Source organism: Peromyscus maniculatus, chromosome 19 (assembly GCF_049852395.1).
Source record: "Peromyscus maniculatus bairdii isolate BWxNUB_F1_BW_parent chromosome 19, HU_Pman_BW_mat_3.1, whole genome shotgun sequence".
Taxonomy (NCBI): Eukaryota; Metazoa; Chordata; class Mammalia; order Rodentia; family Cricetidae; genus Peromyscus; species Peromyscus maniculatus.
In genome coordinates, this window is record NC_134870.1 from 29,098,860 (window position 1) to 29,117,805 (window position 18,946).

General features: G+C 40.1%; 2 protein-coding genes across 2 annotated transcripts; both read left to right on the forward strand.

Moving 5' to 3' along the window:
• Positions 1-18: 18 nt before the first annotated feature.
• LOC143269562 (protocadherin beta-6-like) lies at positions 19-10,867 on the forward strand. The gene has a single exon (XM_076555045.1). It carries the CDS (start codon positions 6,306-6,308, stop codon positions 8,691-8,693), a length of 2,388 nt encoding a protein of 795 aa, XP_076411160.1. The 5' UTR covers positions 19-6,305; the 3' UTR covers positions 8,694-10,867.
• A 2,686-nt stretch (positions 10,868-13,553) lies between these two features.
• On the forward strand, positions 13,554-18,925 carry LOC102912564 (protocadherin beta-6-like). The gene has a single exon (XM_042263906.2). It carries the CDS (start codon positions 14,604-14,606, stop codon positions 16,995-16,997), a length of 2,394 nt encoding a protein of 797 aa, XP_042119840.2. The 5' UTR covers positions 13,554-14,603; the 3' UTR covers positions 16,998-18,925.
• The last annotated feature ends 21 nt before the right edge of the window (positions 18,926-18,946 follow it).

Consider the following 18,946-nt stretch of genomic DNA (forward strand, 5'->3'; position numbering starts at 1 on the left):
TGGGATACCGGACTGTATGTTGAGGAGAACGTGGGCTGAGCACAAGTGTTCATTGCTCTCTACTTCCTGCCTGGAGATACAGTGTGACCAGCTGTTCAAACTCCTGTCTTTCACCTTCCCTATCATAGGGTAGTCTTGAACTGTGAGCCAAAACCCTTCCTATTTTATCCTAGAAATAGAAAAATAACTAAGACAGCCTGCATGGTCACATGGTATCAGATACCATACCCAGAGACTTGAGGATTCTAAGCATGCTGTTCAATGTGGCCCTGTTTAAGTTTATATTGATACCTATGTTTCCTTGGTTTTCCTGCAGCTTCTCCTCACCTATCAAAAGACTCTGAAAATTTCTGGAAATTTCAATATTCTATTTGAGTCTCATTATCAGTTCATCATTTTCACATTATATTGTTTTGTAGATATGGAAAGCTAAACAATTCTTTTGTGATATTTAAAATTATCACCTGAATTGTTATTTGGTGTAACCTGGAAGTAGTCTCAGTTGATTTAGTTGTTCAATTATGCTGACTATTGCATAATACAAAAATTATTGGTTTTTAATTGAACTCTAAGGATTTTAACTGAATTAAATTAACTTATATTCAATGAGTTAAGTAAGCTTATTGTGTGATTGCTAACTATGTAAATTTATATGGCTACAACTGCAAGAAAACTTTATTGAACCTTTGGCAGAGAATGAACAATTGAAGAACTTGGTTTATAATCTACTATCTTTATGTTTTACTCTTTAGCTAGTACATATTCATTGTACAAAGCAATGGATTTCCTTATGAATTTTTATGTATGTACATAATGCATACACATTGATCATGTTTACCCTTTGTTTCTTTTTAAAATCTCAAGTGTCATGTGGAGTTCAAATATTTGCATCTTTCCCTGAATTAATGTTTCTTCCCCTAAGGATGAAGTGATACATAAAAAGAAAATTGATGACCATTCCTTATCCTTGGAATGTAATTTTTGGTTATTCAGTTTTAAAATTGAAGTGAGAAAGAGGTTAGCGTAAAACAAAGTAAATACAAACAAACATATATGACTTAAATATGGCAGATAACTCTAACGGCTTGCCAATAATGTGCCAAGATACCTCTTCTGGCATGGTGTCTACTCAGAATACGAGCCTGAACTGTTAGAAGCCAAGATTTGCTGTTGCAACTCAACAGCAGGGCATTTGCCTAATAGGTGCAAATCCTTAGGTTCAATCTCCCTAGCATTAGGGAGAAAAATATTCACCTCTTCCTTCATGATCAAAAGCCACAAAAAGTCATGTGTTTTAAAATACAAAGTTATAGATTATGCATGTGTTTGGTAGAATTTCCCTCCAAATTAGATGGATTATCTGACACCAGAAAACAACTGTAAAAACTGACTAAATGTAAGAAATTATCTCTTCAGTACAACAGGAGGTTACTTATATGAGAAATGAATCCTACTCAGTTTGCTTAAAGAACGGTCAACAGGTTCTTGATATAGACACCTTTATTGAGTAGCCTCTGATAAAAAGGAAAACCTGAGCTCAGGACCAGTTTTCCTGCCAAGATCACTTGTCAACTCAGCAGCCCAGGAAAGAAGACTAAAAATGTAATTTGAAAACTCTCTGAAGGCAGAATGAGATTTTGCACAAAGTACAAAGATTACAGATTGGGACTGGCCTGGCAGAGTCAATGTAGAGAATTCATGTTTGTAACCTGGAATTTGCCAAAACTTTATGCTTGTAAGGATTCAGAGAACCTTGACCAAATTTAGTGCCTGTTTGGGTTGGAATGATTGCACAAGATGGTACTCTCTCAGGCTAAAAGCAAATGATAAGCCTTTCCTGGAAGAGGATAGTAGTATCATGATTATGGACAGATTTAACACAAGTACCAGCCGTCAGTAGGTACATGTCACAAACTGGATAATATAAAGAAAACCAGAGGAGAAAAAAATGATATAGAAGATGCATGTGTTAGAATAAATAACTATGTCATTAAAATAAAGTGGTTAATATTTTTGAAACAAGCAACAATTGAGCAAATAAACAGAACGACAATTGATATTTAAGACTCAAAGTCAATTCCATAACATAAATACATATGTCATAAAACTATAAAATGGTAAAGCTTCAAGGAAATAAAGGAATACAGAATTAGCTAATGTAATGCATGTCAATATTAAATATCTAAAATAAATACAGAAAAAATTGAAGTCTTGAAGAGATGGCTCAGCGGTTAAGAGCAAGTGGATTGAATTCAGGTTTCAGCACCCACCCCTTGTCAGGGGGATCACAACTGCCCTTACTCCAGCTCTCAGGGATCCAACACCCTCTTCAAGGACACTCCCACTATCATGACATTTATTCACATGCACAAAACACAAATAAATAAAAACAAACCCTTTTTAAACAGTAGAGTTTGAGAGATGTCTCAGTGGTTAAGACCACTTGCTGTTTTCCCAGAGATTTGGGGTCCCAACAAAACCACCTGTAAGTCTAGTCCCAGGGAATTCTACAGCCTTCTGTCTCTGTGGGGACTCACATAGGGGATTATTATTCAACAACAAAAAGAAATGAGCTATCAACCTACAGAAAACCATTAAGAAACTTTTATACACATTAGTAAGTCTTAGATGCTGAGCTGAAAAAAACCTCAATACTGTAAAATTCTGACTGTGGAGGAAGAAAAAGTGTCAGTGATTTCCAAAGATTCTAATAAGACAGGATAGATAAAGAGATAGATTTAGAGAATGGTGTTGGGGTGGGAAGAGTCAGTGAAACATGATATTCTAAAAATATGTGCATGTATGATTAGATTTCTCCATGCCTACAGACTGTATAGTACCAAGAAGGAACCTTGATTTAAACTATGGCCTCAGTGGTACACATGCAGGATCATCAGTTGTCAAAAATGCACCAGTTTGCCAGGGTTACCTGTTACAGTTTCCTCTGAGTTCTGTTTCCAGAACAGCTTCAAGGATGCTGGCTGAGAGGATCCAGACTCACCAACTACTCCAGCCAAGACTTAATTATCATCCTAAATTTTCTCAGGATCCCTCAAAGATTACCAGCAGCCACAATCAACAGGAACTAGCCTATAGAACTATGCCCACATTCCCAAAGTGTTGGTTATAAATGTTTGTCATTATTTGGGGGGGTTACAAGTTGTCACTTGTAATGGTCAGGAAAAAAGCTGAACAAAGAAGATTAGACTCAGGGATATCTTTCTGAAAAGAAAAAGGGGTGATAGAGAAATGATATGATAAAAAGTGTATGCCGGGCAGTGTTGGTGCACGCCTTTAATCCCAGCACTCGGGAGGCAGAGGCAGGCGGATCTCTGTGAGTTCGAGGCCAGCCTGGGCTACCAAGTGAGTTCCAGGAAAGGCGCAAAGCTACACAGAGAAACCCTGTCTCAAAAAACCAAAAAAAAAAGAGTGTAGATTATTGAATCTACTTTAATCCAAAAACAAGTGCTAATCTCAAAATATTTTTCATTGGTATAGATTTTAGTTTATTGATACAAATTTAAAGTTAATTTTGTTATACTGAATGTATATTTCTATTCTTTATAGTATGTTTATGCAGCTCATTTAAAAATATAATGTATAATTAAGAAATAAAGATTAACAGTCATCTATAATAGCAAACTTATAGTCATGTTAGGTATGTTTTCAAGGTCATACAGAGATATATTTCAGATAGATCTTCAGGTAATCTTCAAACACTTCAAAGAACCACAGAATGTGGCATTTAAAATGTCTTAAAACAGACTTTTCTTGATATGAGACACGTCTGCTCCTGGAAGCTCTGATCTACTTCTAAAGAGGATTATGGGTATCAAAGACACTCCATACAGAGTTTGCTTTTTTGTGGCACAAGCTAGCTTTTAGGACAAGAAACTGCCCTTGCCTTGACTGCTGACAGTACACTGTCCAAACTGGACAACCAGGACTGCTGAACTTTGACAAGACAGGGTAGGACAATCTTTCAAAATTCCCTGTTTCACAGGAAAGTCTGTCAGATATGCTAGGCCCATAGGACAGAGTTGGATGCCCCAACATTACAAAGGAACTTTGGGTGAACGTCCGGGCAGCCTAATGTCTTTGTCATTCAGTAACATTTAACCCTTCTGGGGTCTTTGATGGAGTCCAAGACTAAATAGTTGTAGTTATAATTGTCCTTAATTACAATAGAAAGTAAATTAGATAAAAAAAACTTTAGACTCACCAAGATAAGATAGATAATTATTTTCTCCTATTTTGCCAAATGCAAATGAATTGGATATTGTTATTGTAATTTTTACTTGATAACTGTTTTTGTTGTATATAATCTTACTATATTAAGGTTAAAACCTTCCTTTTTAATTAGACAAAAAAGGGGAAATACTATGGAACAATCCTTTTAAATTGTATGAATATGTATTACTCTCATTGGTTAATAAAAAGCTAACAGGCTGGTAGCTGGGCAGGAAGTTAGGTGGGAAAGCCAAACTGAGAATGATGGAAAGAAGGAGGGCAGAATCAGGAGAGACAATGGTCAGCTGCCAAACAAGCAGGACATGTAAAAATTAGGTAACAAGTCATGAGCCACGTGGCAAACATAAATAGAAATGTGGGTTAATTTAAGTGTAAGAATTAGCTAGTAACAAGCCTGAGCTATTGGCAGAGCATTTATAATTAATATAAGCACCTGTGTGGTAATTTGGAAAGTGGCTGCTGGGTATTTGGGTCTTGCTGGGGTGACAGAAACTTTCATCTACAGATACCTATAATGAGGAAGGATGTACACAGGGTGTGGAGAGGAAATAATTGCATTTCCAAGTCATTTAGTGTGGTTTCCAAACTACTCATTAAAAATAGACTTATTTTTTTTTAAAGAGACTTTCATCTCAATAAAAATCTGTGATAGGGTCTGCAGTAATGAAGACAACAGAGTATTACATGACACTCAGAGAAAACACTGGAACACTGAGGCAGACCATTAACACTCTGATTCAGGACATGTTAGCCACTCAGAAGGGGTGCCTCACCTGTGTAACACGCTGTAAGGTATTTGAAATAAAAATCCCCAAGGTAATTCAATCAAACATATTATAAGTTGATAAGTTTACATGTGAAAACTAAACTTTCAAAATAAACACATTTTTATGACAGTGAATTATGGAAGTTTAAATGTACTAAACAAAACTGAAAAGTATTAACAGATCAACTAAACACAATTAAGATGTTTTATTGATCAAACCACAATATCAACAAAATTCAAGACATAGACTGGGAAATATTTCAGCATATATGTCTGAGAAAGAGATTATAGATTATATTCAAGATAATTCCTCAGACCAACCAGCAAACAAATAGAAGCCTCACATCAGAAAAATACATAAAAGACATGAACAAGCTCCCCAGAAGACACTATCCTGATGGACAGTCAACGTGAAAATGTGCATCACTTCATAAATGACAGACAAATGCTAATTGAATTTACATATGAGGTCACCAAACACTCCCTAAAGTTCTAAAAATCAAGAAGACAACACAAATTCTAACAGGGATATGAAGCAACTGGAACTCTCATGCTTCATGGTCTTAGTAGAGCTACAGATGCAAAATGTTTATCTTTTGGAGAAGCAAGGTAACCAAACCATAGAAGGCCAGGTTCTATTGAATTTGGACTTATTTTTATCTAAGCTGAGCTAAATAACATTATAAAAATACAATTAATTAAACAATTATAACTTCCTACCCTTTCCTGATGTATGCTATATTTCAAGGCATATATAAAAGTGAAAAATTTTTCTATATGTCCATTATCTTTGATTTCTTTAACAAAATCAAATATTAACCCTACACAAGAAATCCAATTCATTCACTCAGTACTCTTATGACAAAAAATTAATGCCATCATCGATTGTTCTAAAATTTATAACTACAACCCAAACTTATTTCAGCAAAATAATATTTAGAAATTCTGATTACTAAGAACTGGGTGGTAAAATAAAAGGATACTGAAATATACAAAATTTAAATTTTGGAAGAAAATAGTAAAATGAAATGCAAGAACAAATAAGGACGCTTGGTGGCGCTCCAGGATAAGAGTGTGAAGAATGGGCTCTGCAGACACCCAGGACGCCATCTCATCAAGCTGAGAACCAGAACTTTGGCTGCTGTCTGAAGAAGGTAATAAGAAAGGTTTCTGGGAGAATTTGGGAAGAAGGTGTCTCTCTAATGGGATTTAGTTCAATATTTTAACGAACCCTGACTGGATTGTAATCGCCTTGAAGAAGCAGCGCCCTCCTGACTGCATCTGAACAATGGAGACAGCTGTGGCAAAAACGCCAGCAAAAAGGCAAGTCGTTTTCCTTACTATGTTGCTGCTTTTGTGGGAGGCTGATTCTGAGGCGATTAGATATTCCATGACAGAAGAAACGGAGAGTGGCTACTTGGTGGCTAACCTGGAAAAAGATCTGGGGCTCAGGGTGGGGGAACTGGCCACCAGAGGGGCTCAAATCCATTCCAAAGGAAACAAAGAGCTCTTGCAGCTGGATGGAGAGGCTGGGAATTTGCTTCTGAGAGAAAAACCAGATCGTGAGGTGCTGTGTGGGGTGACAGACCCCTGTGTGCTGCATTTCCAGCTCATTCTGGAAAACCCTGTGCAGTTCTTCCAAACTGACCTGCAGATCACAGACATAAATGATCATGCTCCAGAGTTCCCTCACAGGGAAATGCTTCTAAAAATCCCTGAGAGCGCCCAGCCAGGGGCTGTGTTTCCTCTGAAGGCAGCTCAGGACTCTGACATAGGGAGCAATGCTGTCCAGAACTACACAGTCAACCCCAACCTCCATTTCCATGTGGTTACTCAGAGTCGTACTGATGGGAGCAAATGCCCAGAGCTGGTGCTGGACAAAGCCCTGGACAGGGAGGAGGAGCCTGAGCTCACTTTAACCCTCACTGCTGTGGATGGTGGGTCTCCTCCCAGGTCTGGGACCACCACAGTTCGCATTGAAGTCGTGGACATCAATGATAACGCCCCCCAGTTTGTACAGTCGCTCTATGAGGTTCAGGTCCCTGAGAACAGCCCTCTCAATGCCTTAATTGTCACGGTCTCTGCCAGGGATTTAGATGTGGGACCTTATGGGAATATAGCCTACTCTCTGTTTCAGGGCCGTGGAGTTACTCAACCATTTGTAATAGACGAGATCACAGGAGAAATTCGTCTGAGTGATGAGTTGGATTTTGAAGTAACTAACTATTATAGCATAGAAATCGCAGCCACAGATGGCGGTGGCTTTTCAGGGAAATGCACTGTGTCTGTACAGGTGTTGGATGTGAATGACAATGCCCCAGAGCTGACCATCAGAAAGCTCACAATTCCTGTCCCAGAAAACTCCCCAGAGACTGTAGTTGCTGTTTTCAGTGTTTCTGATTCAGATTCCGGGGACAATGGAAGAATGGTGTGTGCTATTCCAAACAATCTCCCGTTTCTCTTAAAACCCACTTTCAAGAACTATTACACTTTAGTGACAGAGGGACCCCTGGACAGAGAGAGCAGAGCTGAGTACAACATCACCATCACAGTCACTGACATGGGCACACCCAGGCTCACAACCCAGCACACCATAACAGTGCAGGTGTCCGATGTCAATGACAACGCCCCAGCCTTCACACAAACCTCCTACACCCTGTTTGTCCAGGAGAACAACAGCCCCGCCCTGCACATAGGCACCATCAGCGCCACAGACTCAGACTCAGGCTCCAATGCCCACATCACCTACTCTCTGCTGTCCACCCACGACCCGCAGCTGGCTCTCTCCTCGCTCATCTCCATCAACGCTGACAATGGGCAGCTGTTCGCGCTCAGGGCGCTGGACTACGAGGACCTGCAGGCCTTCGAGTTCCACGTGGGCGCCACAGACCAAGGCTCTCCTGCGCTCAGCAGCCAGGCGCTGGTGCGAGTGCTGGTGCTGGACGCCAACGACAATGCGCCCTTCGTGCTCTACCCGCTGCAGAACGCCTCTGCGCCCTGCACAGAGCTGCTGCCCAGGGCGGCGGAGCCAGGCAACCTGGTCACCAAGGTGGTGGCAGTGGACCGCGACTCTGGACAGAATGCCTGGCTGTCCTTCCAGCTGCTCAAGGCCACGGAGCCCGGGCTGTTCAGCGTGTGGGCTCACAATGGCGAGGTGCGCACCTCCAGGCTGCTGAGTGAGCGCGATGCTCCCAAGCACAGGCTGCTGCTGCTGGTCAAGGACAATGGAGATCCTCCAAGGTCAGCCAGTGTCACTCTGCATGTGCTGCTGGTGGATGGCTTCTCTCAGCCCTACCTGCCTCTGTCAGAGGTGGCGCGCGACCCCGCCCAGGATGAGGACTTGCTCACACTGTACCTGGTCATTGCCTTGGCTTCTGTGTCTTCTCTCTTCCTGTTGTCTGTGCTGCTGTTCGTGGGGGTAAGGCTGTGCAGGAGGGCCAGGGCGGCCTTTCTGGGTGGCTGCTCTGTGCCTGAGGGACACTTTCCTGGCCACCTGGTGGATATCAGCGGTGCAGGGACCCTGTCCCAGTGCTACCAGTATGAGGTGTGCCTAAGGGGGGACTCTGGGACTGGTGAGTTCAAATTTCTCAAACCCATGATCCCTAACCTGTTTCAGGATGCTAATAGAGAAGTTAAAGAAAGTCCCCACTGCAGAGACAGCTTTGTATTCAGCTAACTGTTGTATCTCGTGCAGTGAATTTATTTTTGACAAATCTCTAGCAGTATGGTTCCCTGAAGAAAGTGAATCATTTTCATCTAAGTATTAACATTGTAAATGAAGCATATGCATGTCCTCCATTTCTATCATGTTTTTTTCTTGGTATCTACTTTGGTAGTTTCAGGTATAATGAATATTATAAACACAATTAATCTATATTTCTCCTTATGTTTTACTTTAGCTCAAGTATTACACAATAAAATGAATTTCACTTTACATATTTTGGGTTCGTTTTGTTTTATTTTGCTTGTTTGGTTGTTTGTTCTTTTTTTTTTTAATTTGAGACAGAGTTTCACTATGCTGTGGCTGTCCTAGAAGTCACTATGTAGAACAGGCTGGCCTCAAGCTGATAGACATCCATTGGTCTATGTCTCCCAAATGCGGCTACTTTGCCTGTTTTTAAGCAGAAAATCTCAAGTTTTTATGGCCAAGGTGTTTATATGTTTTTCACTTTACTGTTCTTGGATATGAAATATAGGACCTCTTACCTGCTAAGCATACATTCTACTAGTGAGATTTCCCTACAGCTGAAGTTTCTCATAGTTACCCCCAAGTAGCCATGAGTACAACACTTTGCATGCTTGTCTTCCAAATTATAAACATCCATTTATTAAAATATTTAGACACTAGAATTGTGACCTCTTTTCTTCATATGTGGACCACATATCTGAGAGATTATTTGCATTATTACATACATAGCACATTGTTCCTTAAATATTAACTTAATCAATCATGTATAAATATTAACGGGATAAACCTCATATACTAATAATTTGTCATCTCTATCACTAAATACAAGAGTTTGAGACTGAGGATATAATCAGTGGTAGACCGTACATGCACGCAGACCCTAAGTACACTTCTAGGCACCAAAAGGCAACAAAAATAGACACAAACCATATCTTATTAAATCATTGGACACAATACTGTTTGCAAACTAATCTGAATAACAGAAGTAAAGACTAAAATCATTCAATAATCAGGACTTTTGATGGTTTCATTTTATCTTATTGTTCATCCTTTTGTTCTAGAAATAAAAGTATTCATTGAGCTTTTGTGGTTTTGTGTTAATCTCAGTTGTGAACATGAGATTTAGAACCATCTGACCATGGAGGATTATCATGCTTAGGATAATTGAGATGGGAAGCCCATTGTGGGTGGCACCATTCCCTGGGCTGGGATCTTGGACTGTGAAGAGGCGAAAGTGGGCTGAGCACAAGTGTTCATTGCTCTCTACTTCCTGCCTGGAGATACAATGTGACCAGTTGTTCAAACTCCTGTCTTTCACCTTCCCTATCATAGGGTAATCTTGAACTGTGAGCCAAAACCCTTCCTATTTTATCCTAGAAATAGAAAAAATAACTAAGACAGCCTGTATGGTCATATGGTATCAGATACCATACCCTAAGCATGCTAAACATTCTAAGCATGCTGTTCACTGTGGCCCTGTTGTAGTTTATATTGATACCTATGTTTCCTTTGGTTTTCCTGAAGCTTCTCTCCTCACCTTTCAAAAGACTCTGCAAATTTCAATATTCTATTTGATTCTTGTTATTAGTTCTGATCTTTTTCACTTGATAATGTTTTGTAGATATGGAAAGCAAAACAATTCTTTTGTGATATTTAACTATTACTTGTTTTATTATTTGGTGTAACCTTGAAGTATAATCAGTTAAATTTAGTTATTCAATTGTGCTGATTACTGCATAATACAAACATTACTGGTTCTTAGTTGATTTGAACTATAGTATATTTAACTGAATTATAACCAAATAATATTCAATGAGTCATGTAAGCTTATTGTGTGCTTTCTAATGGTTAAATTCATATGTGTACAACTGCAAGAAAACTTTACTTAACTCCTGCCAGAAAATGAACAATTGAAGAGCTTGGTTTATAGTATCTTTACATGTTTTACTTTTTGGTTGGTATATATCATTTTCAAAGCAATGGATTTCCTTTTGAATTTTTAATGCATGTACATAATGTGTACACATTGATCATGTTTACCTTTTGTTTGTTTTTAAATCTCAAGTGTCATTCTTATGGAGTTTAAGTATTTGCATCTTTCCCTGAATTAATGTTTCCTCCCCTAAGGATGTAATGAAATATAAAACGAAAATTGTTGATCATCCTCTTACCTACAACTATAATTTTTGTTTATTCAATTTTAAAATCAAAGTGAGAAAGAAGTAAAACTGAGAAAAAGTAAATGCAGACAAGCATGTAAGGCTCAAGTATGACAGACAACTCTAATGACCTGACCTTGAAGTGCCAATGTACCTCTTCTGGTGTGATGTCCAGTACTCAGGATACCTGCCTGAACAGAAAAAAGCCAAGATCTGCTGTTATAGCTCAACAGTAGGACAGTTGCCTAATAGATGCTATTCCCTTGGTTCAATCTCCCCAACATTAGGAATAAAAAATATTCCGCTCTTCCTTCATGATCAAAAGTCTCAAAAATCATGCATTTTAAAATACGAAGTTAAAGATTATGCATGTATTTTGGAGAATTCCCCTCCAGCTTAGATGTATTATTTGACACCAGAAAACAACTGTAAAAACTGACTAAATGTCAGAAATTATCCTTTCAATACATCTGGAAGCCACTTATGTGAGAACTGAGTCCTACAACAGTTTGCTTGAAGAATAATCAACAGGTTCTTGGTATAGACATCATTATTAAGTAGCCTCTGACAGAATGGAAAATCCATTTCCTTCCCAGGACACTTGTCAACTCAGCAGCCCAGGAAAGAAGACTAAAAATGTAATTTGAAAACTCTCTGAAGGCAGAATGAGATTTTGTACAAAGTACAAAGATTACAGATTGGGACTGGCCTGGCAGAGTCGATGTAGAGAATTCATGTTTGTAATGAGAAATTTATCAAAATTCCATGCTTGTAAGGATTCAGAGAACCTTGGCCAGGTTTAGTGCCTGTTTGGCTTGGAGTGATTGCACAAGACAGTGCTCTCTCAGGCTAAGAGCAAAGGGTGAGCCTTTCCTGGAAGAGGATAGTAGTATCATGATTATGGACAGATTTTATATAAGTACCAGCCGTCAGTAGGTGCACATCACAAAACTGGATAATATAAAGAAAACCAGTGGAGAACAAAACACAATGACCTATAAGATGCATGTGTTAGAATAAAATAACTATGTCATTAAAATAAAGTGGTTAATACTTTTGAAACAAGCAACAATTGAGCAAATAAACAGAAAGACAATTGATATTTAAGACTCAAAGTCAATTCCATAACATAAATACATATGTCATAAAACTATAAAATGGTAAAGCTTCAAGGAAATAAAGGAATACAGAATTAGCTAATGTAATGCATGTCAATATGAAATATTTAAAATAAATACAGAAAAAATTGAAGTCTTGAAGAGATGGCTCAGTGGTTAAGAACAAGTGGATTGAATTCAGGTTTCAGCACCCACCCCTTGTCAGGGGGATCACAACTGCCTTTATTCCAGCTCTCAGGGATCCAACACCCTCTTAAAGAATATTCACACTGTTATGACATTTACTCACATGCAACAAAATACAAAATAAATTAAAAAACAAATCTTTTTTAAATAGTAGAAAATGGTGGCTTGACAGATGTCTCAGTGTTTAAGACCACTTGCTGTTTTCCAGAGATTCCAGGTTTGGGTCCCAACAAAACCATCTGTAAGTCTAGTTCCAGTGGATTCTACAGTCCTCTGTCTCTGTGGGGACCCACACAGGGGATTGTTATTCAACAACAAAAAGAAATGAGCTATCAACCTATGGAAAACCATTAACAAATTTAAGTGCACATTAGTAAGTCATAGATGCTAAGCTGAAAAAAAAACCCAATACTGTAAAATTCTGACTGTGTAGGGAAAAAAGTGTCAGTGATTTCCAAAGATTCTAATAAGACAGGATAAAGAAACAGATAGATTTAGAGGATGCAATGGGAGTGGGAAGAGACAGTGAAACTATGATATGATACTCTAAAAATATGTGCATGCATGATTAGATTTATCCATGTCTACAGACTTATATCCCAGGAGGGAACCTGATTTAAACTATGGACTCAGTGGTACACTATGGACTCAGTGGTACACATGTACGATCATCAGTTGTCAGAAACATACCAGTTTACAGGGGTGCCTACAGTGAGGAAGGGTGCACATAGTGTGGAGAGGAAGTTTCTGCATTTCCAAGTCATTGTATGTGATTTTAAAACTACTCATTAAAAATAAACTGCTTTTTAAAAGGGGATTTTCATTTCAATAAAATGAAGTGAAGTAACGGAGTAATGAAGACAACAGAAGATTACATGGCCATGAGAGAGAACACTGGAACACTGGGGCAGACCTGGAACCACCCTGAGGCAGGACACCAAAGCCCCTGAGAAGAAGGTGCCTCACCTGTGTAGCATGCTGTAATGGTGCTTGGAAATCAAGAACTCCAACTTCATTCATTCAAAACATGTTTTATGTTAAAAGTTTATACGTGAATGGTAAACTTTCAAAATACACACATATTTTCATGACTTTGAATTATGGAAGTTTAAATGTACTAAACAAAATGGAAAAGTATTACCAGATCAAAATAAACACAATTGCCGGGCGGTGGTGGTGCACGCCTTTAATCCCAGCACTTGGGAGGCAGAGCCAGGAGGATCTCTGTGAGTTCGAGGCCAGCCTGGACTACCAAGTGAGTCCCAGGAGAGGCGCAAAGCTACACAGAGAAACCCTGTCTCGAAAAACCAAAAAAAAAAAAAATTAAGATGTTTTATTGATCAAACTACAATATCAACAAAATTCACGGCATAGACTGGGAAATATTTGTGTATATATATCTGAAAAAGAAGATTATACATTATATACAAAATACTTCCTCAGATCAACCAGCAAACAAAGAGAAGCCTCATATCAGAAAAGTTCATAAAAGACATGAACAAGTTCCTCAGAGGACTCTATCCTGATAGCCAGTCAATGTGAAAGTATGTGCCACTTTACAAATGACAGACAAATGCTAATTAAATTTACATATGAGGTCACCGCACACTCACTAAAGTTCTAAAAATCAAAAAGAAAACACAAATTCTAACAGGGATATGAAGCAACTGGAACTCTCATGCTTCATGATCTTAGTACAGCTACACATGCAAAATGTTTATGTTTTGGAGAAGCAAAGTAACCAAACAATAGCAGGCCAGGTTCTCTTGAATTTGGCCTATTTTATTTTTTTTCCTAAGCTGAGCTAAATAACATTATTAAAAAGTCAATAGATTATGCAATTACATTTTCCCCCTTCTGGATGCATGTTAAATTCAAGGTGGTTATAAAAAGTATACAACAAATTTCTCTAAATGTTCATTATCTTTAGTTTCTTGACCAAAATCAAATTATACATCTACACAAGAAAGCTGATTCATTCACTTGGTACTCTTATAACAAAACATTAATTCCGTCTTCGATTATTCTAAAATTTATACTTACGACGAAAACTTAATTCAGCAAAATCACACTTAGAACTTCGAATTGCTAAGAAGTGGGCTTACAATTCAGGCTGCCTGTGTTAACTGAAACACATCAAGGTTAAAATTTGGAAAGAAACAGCAAAATGAAATGCAAGAACAAATAAGGACGCTTGGTGGCGCTGCAGGATAAGAGTGTGAAGAATGGGCTCAGCAGACTCCCAGGACGCCATCACATCAAGCTGAGAACCAGAACTTTGGCTACTGTTTGAAAGAGAAGGTAATAAGAAAGGTTTCTGGAAGAATTTGGGAAGAAGGGGCCTCTCTAATCAGATTTAGTTCAATATTTTCACGAACCCTGAGTGGATTGTAATCGCCTTGAAGAAGAGGCGCCCTCCGGACTGCATCTGAACAATGGAGACAGCTGTGGCAAAAACGCCAGAGAAAAGGCAAGTCGTTTTCCTTACTATATTGCTGCTTTTGTGGGAGGCTGATTCTGAGGCGATTAGATATTCCATGCCAGAAGAAACGGAGAGTGGCTACTTGGTGGCTAACCTGGCCAAAGATCTGGGGCTCAGGGTGGGGGAACTGGCCACCAGAGGGGCTCAAATCCATTCCAAAGGAAACAAAGAGCTTTTGCACCTGGATGCAGAGACCGGGAATTTGTTCTTAAAGGAAAAACTAGACCGCGAGGTGCTTTGTGGTGTGACAGACCCCTGTGTGCTGCATTTCCAGCTCATTCTGGAAAACCCTGTTCAGTTCTTCCAAACTGACTTGCAGATCACAGACATAAATGACCATGCTCCAGAATTCCCCCACAGGAAAATGCTCCTAAAAATCCCAGAGAATGTCCAGCCAGGGACTGTGTTTCCTCTGAAGGCAGCTCAGGACTCTGATACAGGGAGCAATGCTGTCCAGAACTACACAGTCAACCCCAACCTCCATTTCCATGTGGTTACTCAGAGTCGTACTGATGGGAGCAAATACCCAGAGCTGGTGCTGGACAGAGCCCTGGACAGGGAGGAGGAGCCTGAGCTCACTTTAACCCTCACTGCTGTGGATGGTGGGTCTCCTCCCAGGTCTGGGACCACAGCAGTTCGCATTGAAGTCGTGGACATCAATGACAACGCCCCCCAGTTTGTTCAGTCACTCTATGAAGTGCAGGTCCCTGAGAACAGCCCTCTCAATGCCTTAATTGTCACGGTCTCTGCCAGGGATTTAGATGCTGGGATGAATGGGAATGTAGCCTACTCTCTGTTTCAAGGTGGTGGAGTTCCTCAACCATTTGCAATCGATGAGGTCACAGGAGAAATTCGTCTGAGTGATGAGTTGGATTTCGAGGTAAATAGCCATTATAACATAGAAATCACAGCCATGGATGGAGGAGGCCTTTCGGGGAAATGCACTGTGTCTGTACGGGTGTTGGATGTGAATGACAACGCCCCAGAGCTGACCATCAGAAAGCTCACAATTCCTGTCCCAGAAAACTCCCCAGAGACTGTAGTTGCTGTTTTCAGTGTTTCTGATTCAGATTCTGGGGACAACGGAAGGATGGTGTGTTCTATTCAGAATGATCTTCCATTCGTTTTAAAGCCCACATTCGAGAACTATTACACTTTAGTGGCAGAGGGGCCACTAGACAGAGAAAGCAGAGCTGAGTACAACATCACCATCACAGTCACCGATATGGGCACACCCAGGCTCACAACCCAGCACACCATAACAGTGCAGGTGTCTGATGTCAATGACAACGCTCCAGCCTTCACACAAACCTCCTACACCCTGTTTGTCCAGGAGAACAACAGCCCTGCCCTGCACATAGGCACCATCAGCGCCACAGACTCAGACTCAGGCTCCAATGCCCACATCACGTATTCACTCCTACCCACCCACGACCCGCAGCTGGCCCTCTTCTCGCTCATCTCCATCAACACCGAAAACGGGCAACTGTTCGCGCTCAGTGCGCTGGACTATGAGGACCTGCAGATCTTCGAGTTCCACGTGGGCGCCACAGACCAAGGCTCTCCTGCGCTCAGCAGCCAGGCGCTGGTGCGAGTGCTGGTGCTGGACGCCAACGACAATGCGCCCTTCGTGCTCTACCCGCTGCAGAACGCCTCTGCGCCCTGCACAGAGCTGCTGCCCAGGGCGGCGGAGCCAGGCTACCTGGTCACCAAGGTGGTGGCAGTGGACCGCGACTCTGGACAGAATGCCTGGCTGTCCTTCCAGCTGCTCAAGGCCACAGAGCCCGGGCTGTTCAGCGTGTGGGCTCACAATGGCGAGGTGCGCACCTCCAGGCTGCTGAGTGAGCGCGATGCTCCCAAGCACAGGTTGCTGCTGCTGGTCAAGGACAATGGAGATCCTCCAAGGTCTGCCAGTGTCACTCTGCATGTGCTGCTGGTGGATGGCTTCTCTCAGCCCTACCTGCTTCTGCCAGAAGTGGCGCGGGACCCTGGACATGACAATGAGGACGTGCTCACTCTGTACCTGGTCATTGCCTTGGCTTCTGTGTCTTCTCTCTTCCTGTTGTCTGTGCTGCTGTTTGTGGGGGTGAGGTTGTGCAGGAGGGCCAGGGCGGCCTCTCTGGGTGGCTGCTCTGTGCCTGAGGGACACTTTCCTGGTCACCTGGTGGATGTCAGCGGTACTGGGACCCTGTCCCAGAGCTACCAGTATGAGGTGTGCCTGAGGGGAGACTCTGGGACTGGTGAGTTCAATTTCCTCAAACCCATGATCCCCAACTTGTTGCTTCAGGATGCTGGGAGAGAAGTTAAGGAAAGTCCCCAATGCAGAGACAGCTTTGTATTTGGTTAACTGTTGTATCTGGTTCAGTGAATTTATTTTGACGAATCTCTAGCAGTATGGTTCGCTTAAGAAAGTTGATCATTTTATATAATATTGACATTGTAAATGAAGCATGTGCATATCCTCCATTAATAATTTTTTTTTCTCTCTTGGTATCTACTTTAGCAGTTTCAGGTGTAATGAATAATGTATATTACTAACCCAATTTCTCTATTTCACCTTATGTTTTACTTTAGCTCAATATCACACAACAAAATACACTGTAAATGTTTTGGGTTTTTTTTTCCTGTTTAGTTTTTTGGGGGAGAGGGGTTCTTCTTCTTTTTCTTCTTCTTCTTCTCCTCCTCCTCCTCCTCCTCCTCCTCTTCCTCCTCCTCCTTCTTCTTTGAAGACAGCGTCTTGCGTTATGTAGCTCTGGTTGTTCTAGAACTCTCTATGTAGACCAGGATGGCCTCAAGCTGATAGACATGCATCTATCTCTGTCTCTTAAATGTTGCCCATTTTACCTGTTTTTACTACAAAATTTCTAATTTTTATGGCCAATGTGTTTACATATTTTCCACTTTATTTTTTTGCTATTGGATATTAAATATAGGACCTCTTACCTGCTAACCGTATATTCTGATAGTGAGCCTCATTAGTAGCTGAAGGTTCTTACAGTTACCCTGAGTAACCATTAACAATTTGCATACTTGTCTTCCAAATTATGAACATTCACTTATTAAAATATTTAGACAGTAGAATTGTGGCCATTTTCTTCTTATGTGGACCACATATGTTAGAGATCGTGTGCCTTATTTGTTCACCACATATCTAGCACATTGTTCCTTAAATATTAGTTTTAACAATTTCATTTATAAATATTAAAGGGATAACCTTATATACTAATAATTTGTCATCTCAATCACTAAACAAGTGTTCCATACTGAGAGTATAATCAATGACAGAGTATGCATGCATGCCAGGGCCTAGGTACACTTTTAGGCACCAAGAAGCAGCATGCAGACAGATACAAATCATATCTTATTAAATCATTGTACATAATACTGTTTGAAAACTAATCTGAATAACAGAAGTAAAGACTGAAATCCTCTGATAATCAAGACTTTGGATGGTCTCATTTTATCCTTTTGTTCTAAAAATAAATGCAAATGGATTGGATATTGTTACTGTAATTTTTCCTGATAGCTGTTTTTGTTGCACATAATCTTACTTTATTAAGGTTAAAAATTTCCTTTTTAATTAGACAAAAAATGGGAAATGTTGTGGAACAATCTTTTTCTATACTATGAAGATGTATTATTCTCATTGGTTAACAAAAAAGCTGACACGCCAGTAGCTGGTCAGGAAGTTAAGCAGGAAAACCAAACTAAGAATGATGAGAAGAAGGAGGCCAGAGTCAGGAACGACTCCAGCCTCTGAACAAGCAGGATGTGTAAAAAATGAGGCAATAAGCCATAAACATGTGGCAAAGCACAAATACAAATATGGGTTAATTTATGTGTAAGAGTTAGCTAGTAACAAGCCTGAGCTATCAGCTGAGCACTTAAAATTACTATAAGCCTCTGTGTGGTAATTTGGGAAGTGGCTGCCATGTAGTTGGGAGCTGTTGATGGGACAGAAACTTCCATCTACAGATAACTATTATAAGGAATGTTGTACATGTTGTGGAGAGAAAAATATCTGCATTTCCAAGTCAATTTTATGTGATTGTAAAACTATTCATCAAAAATAGACTTCTTTTTTTTTAAAGGAGACTTTCATCTCAATAAAATCTGTTATAAATCTAGAGTAATGAAGATAACATAGAATTACATGACATATGACACTCAGAAAACTGGAACACTAAGGCAGACTTATGACTACCCTGATTCAGGACAGTCACAGCCCCTCAGAAGGGGGTCTCACCTTTGTAACATAGTGCAAAGGTATTTGCAATCAAGAAATTCAATTTAATT

Excerpts from the sequence above, each read along its gene's own strand:
- LOC143269562 (XM_076555045.1), top strand. The coding sequence starts at position 6,306 with ATGGAGACAGCTGTGGCAAAAACGCCAGCAAAAAGGCAAGTCGTTTTC.
- LOC102912564 (XM_042263906.2), top strand. The coding sequence starts at position 14,604 with ATGGAGACAGCTGTGGCAAAAACGCCAGAGAAAAGGCAAGTCGTTTTC.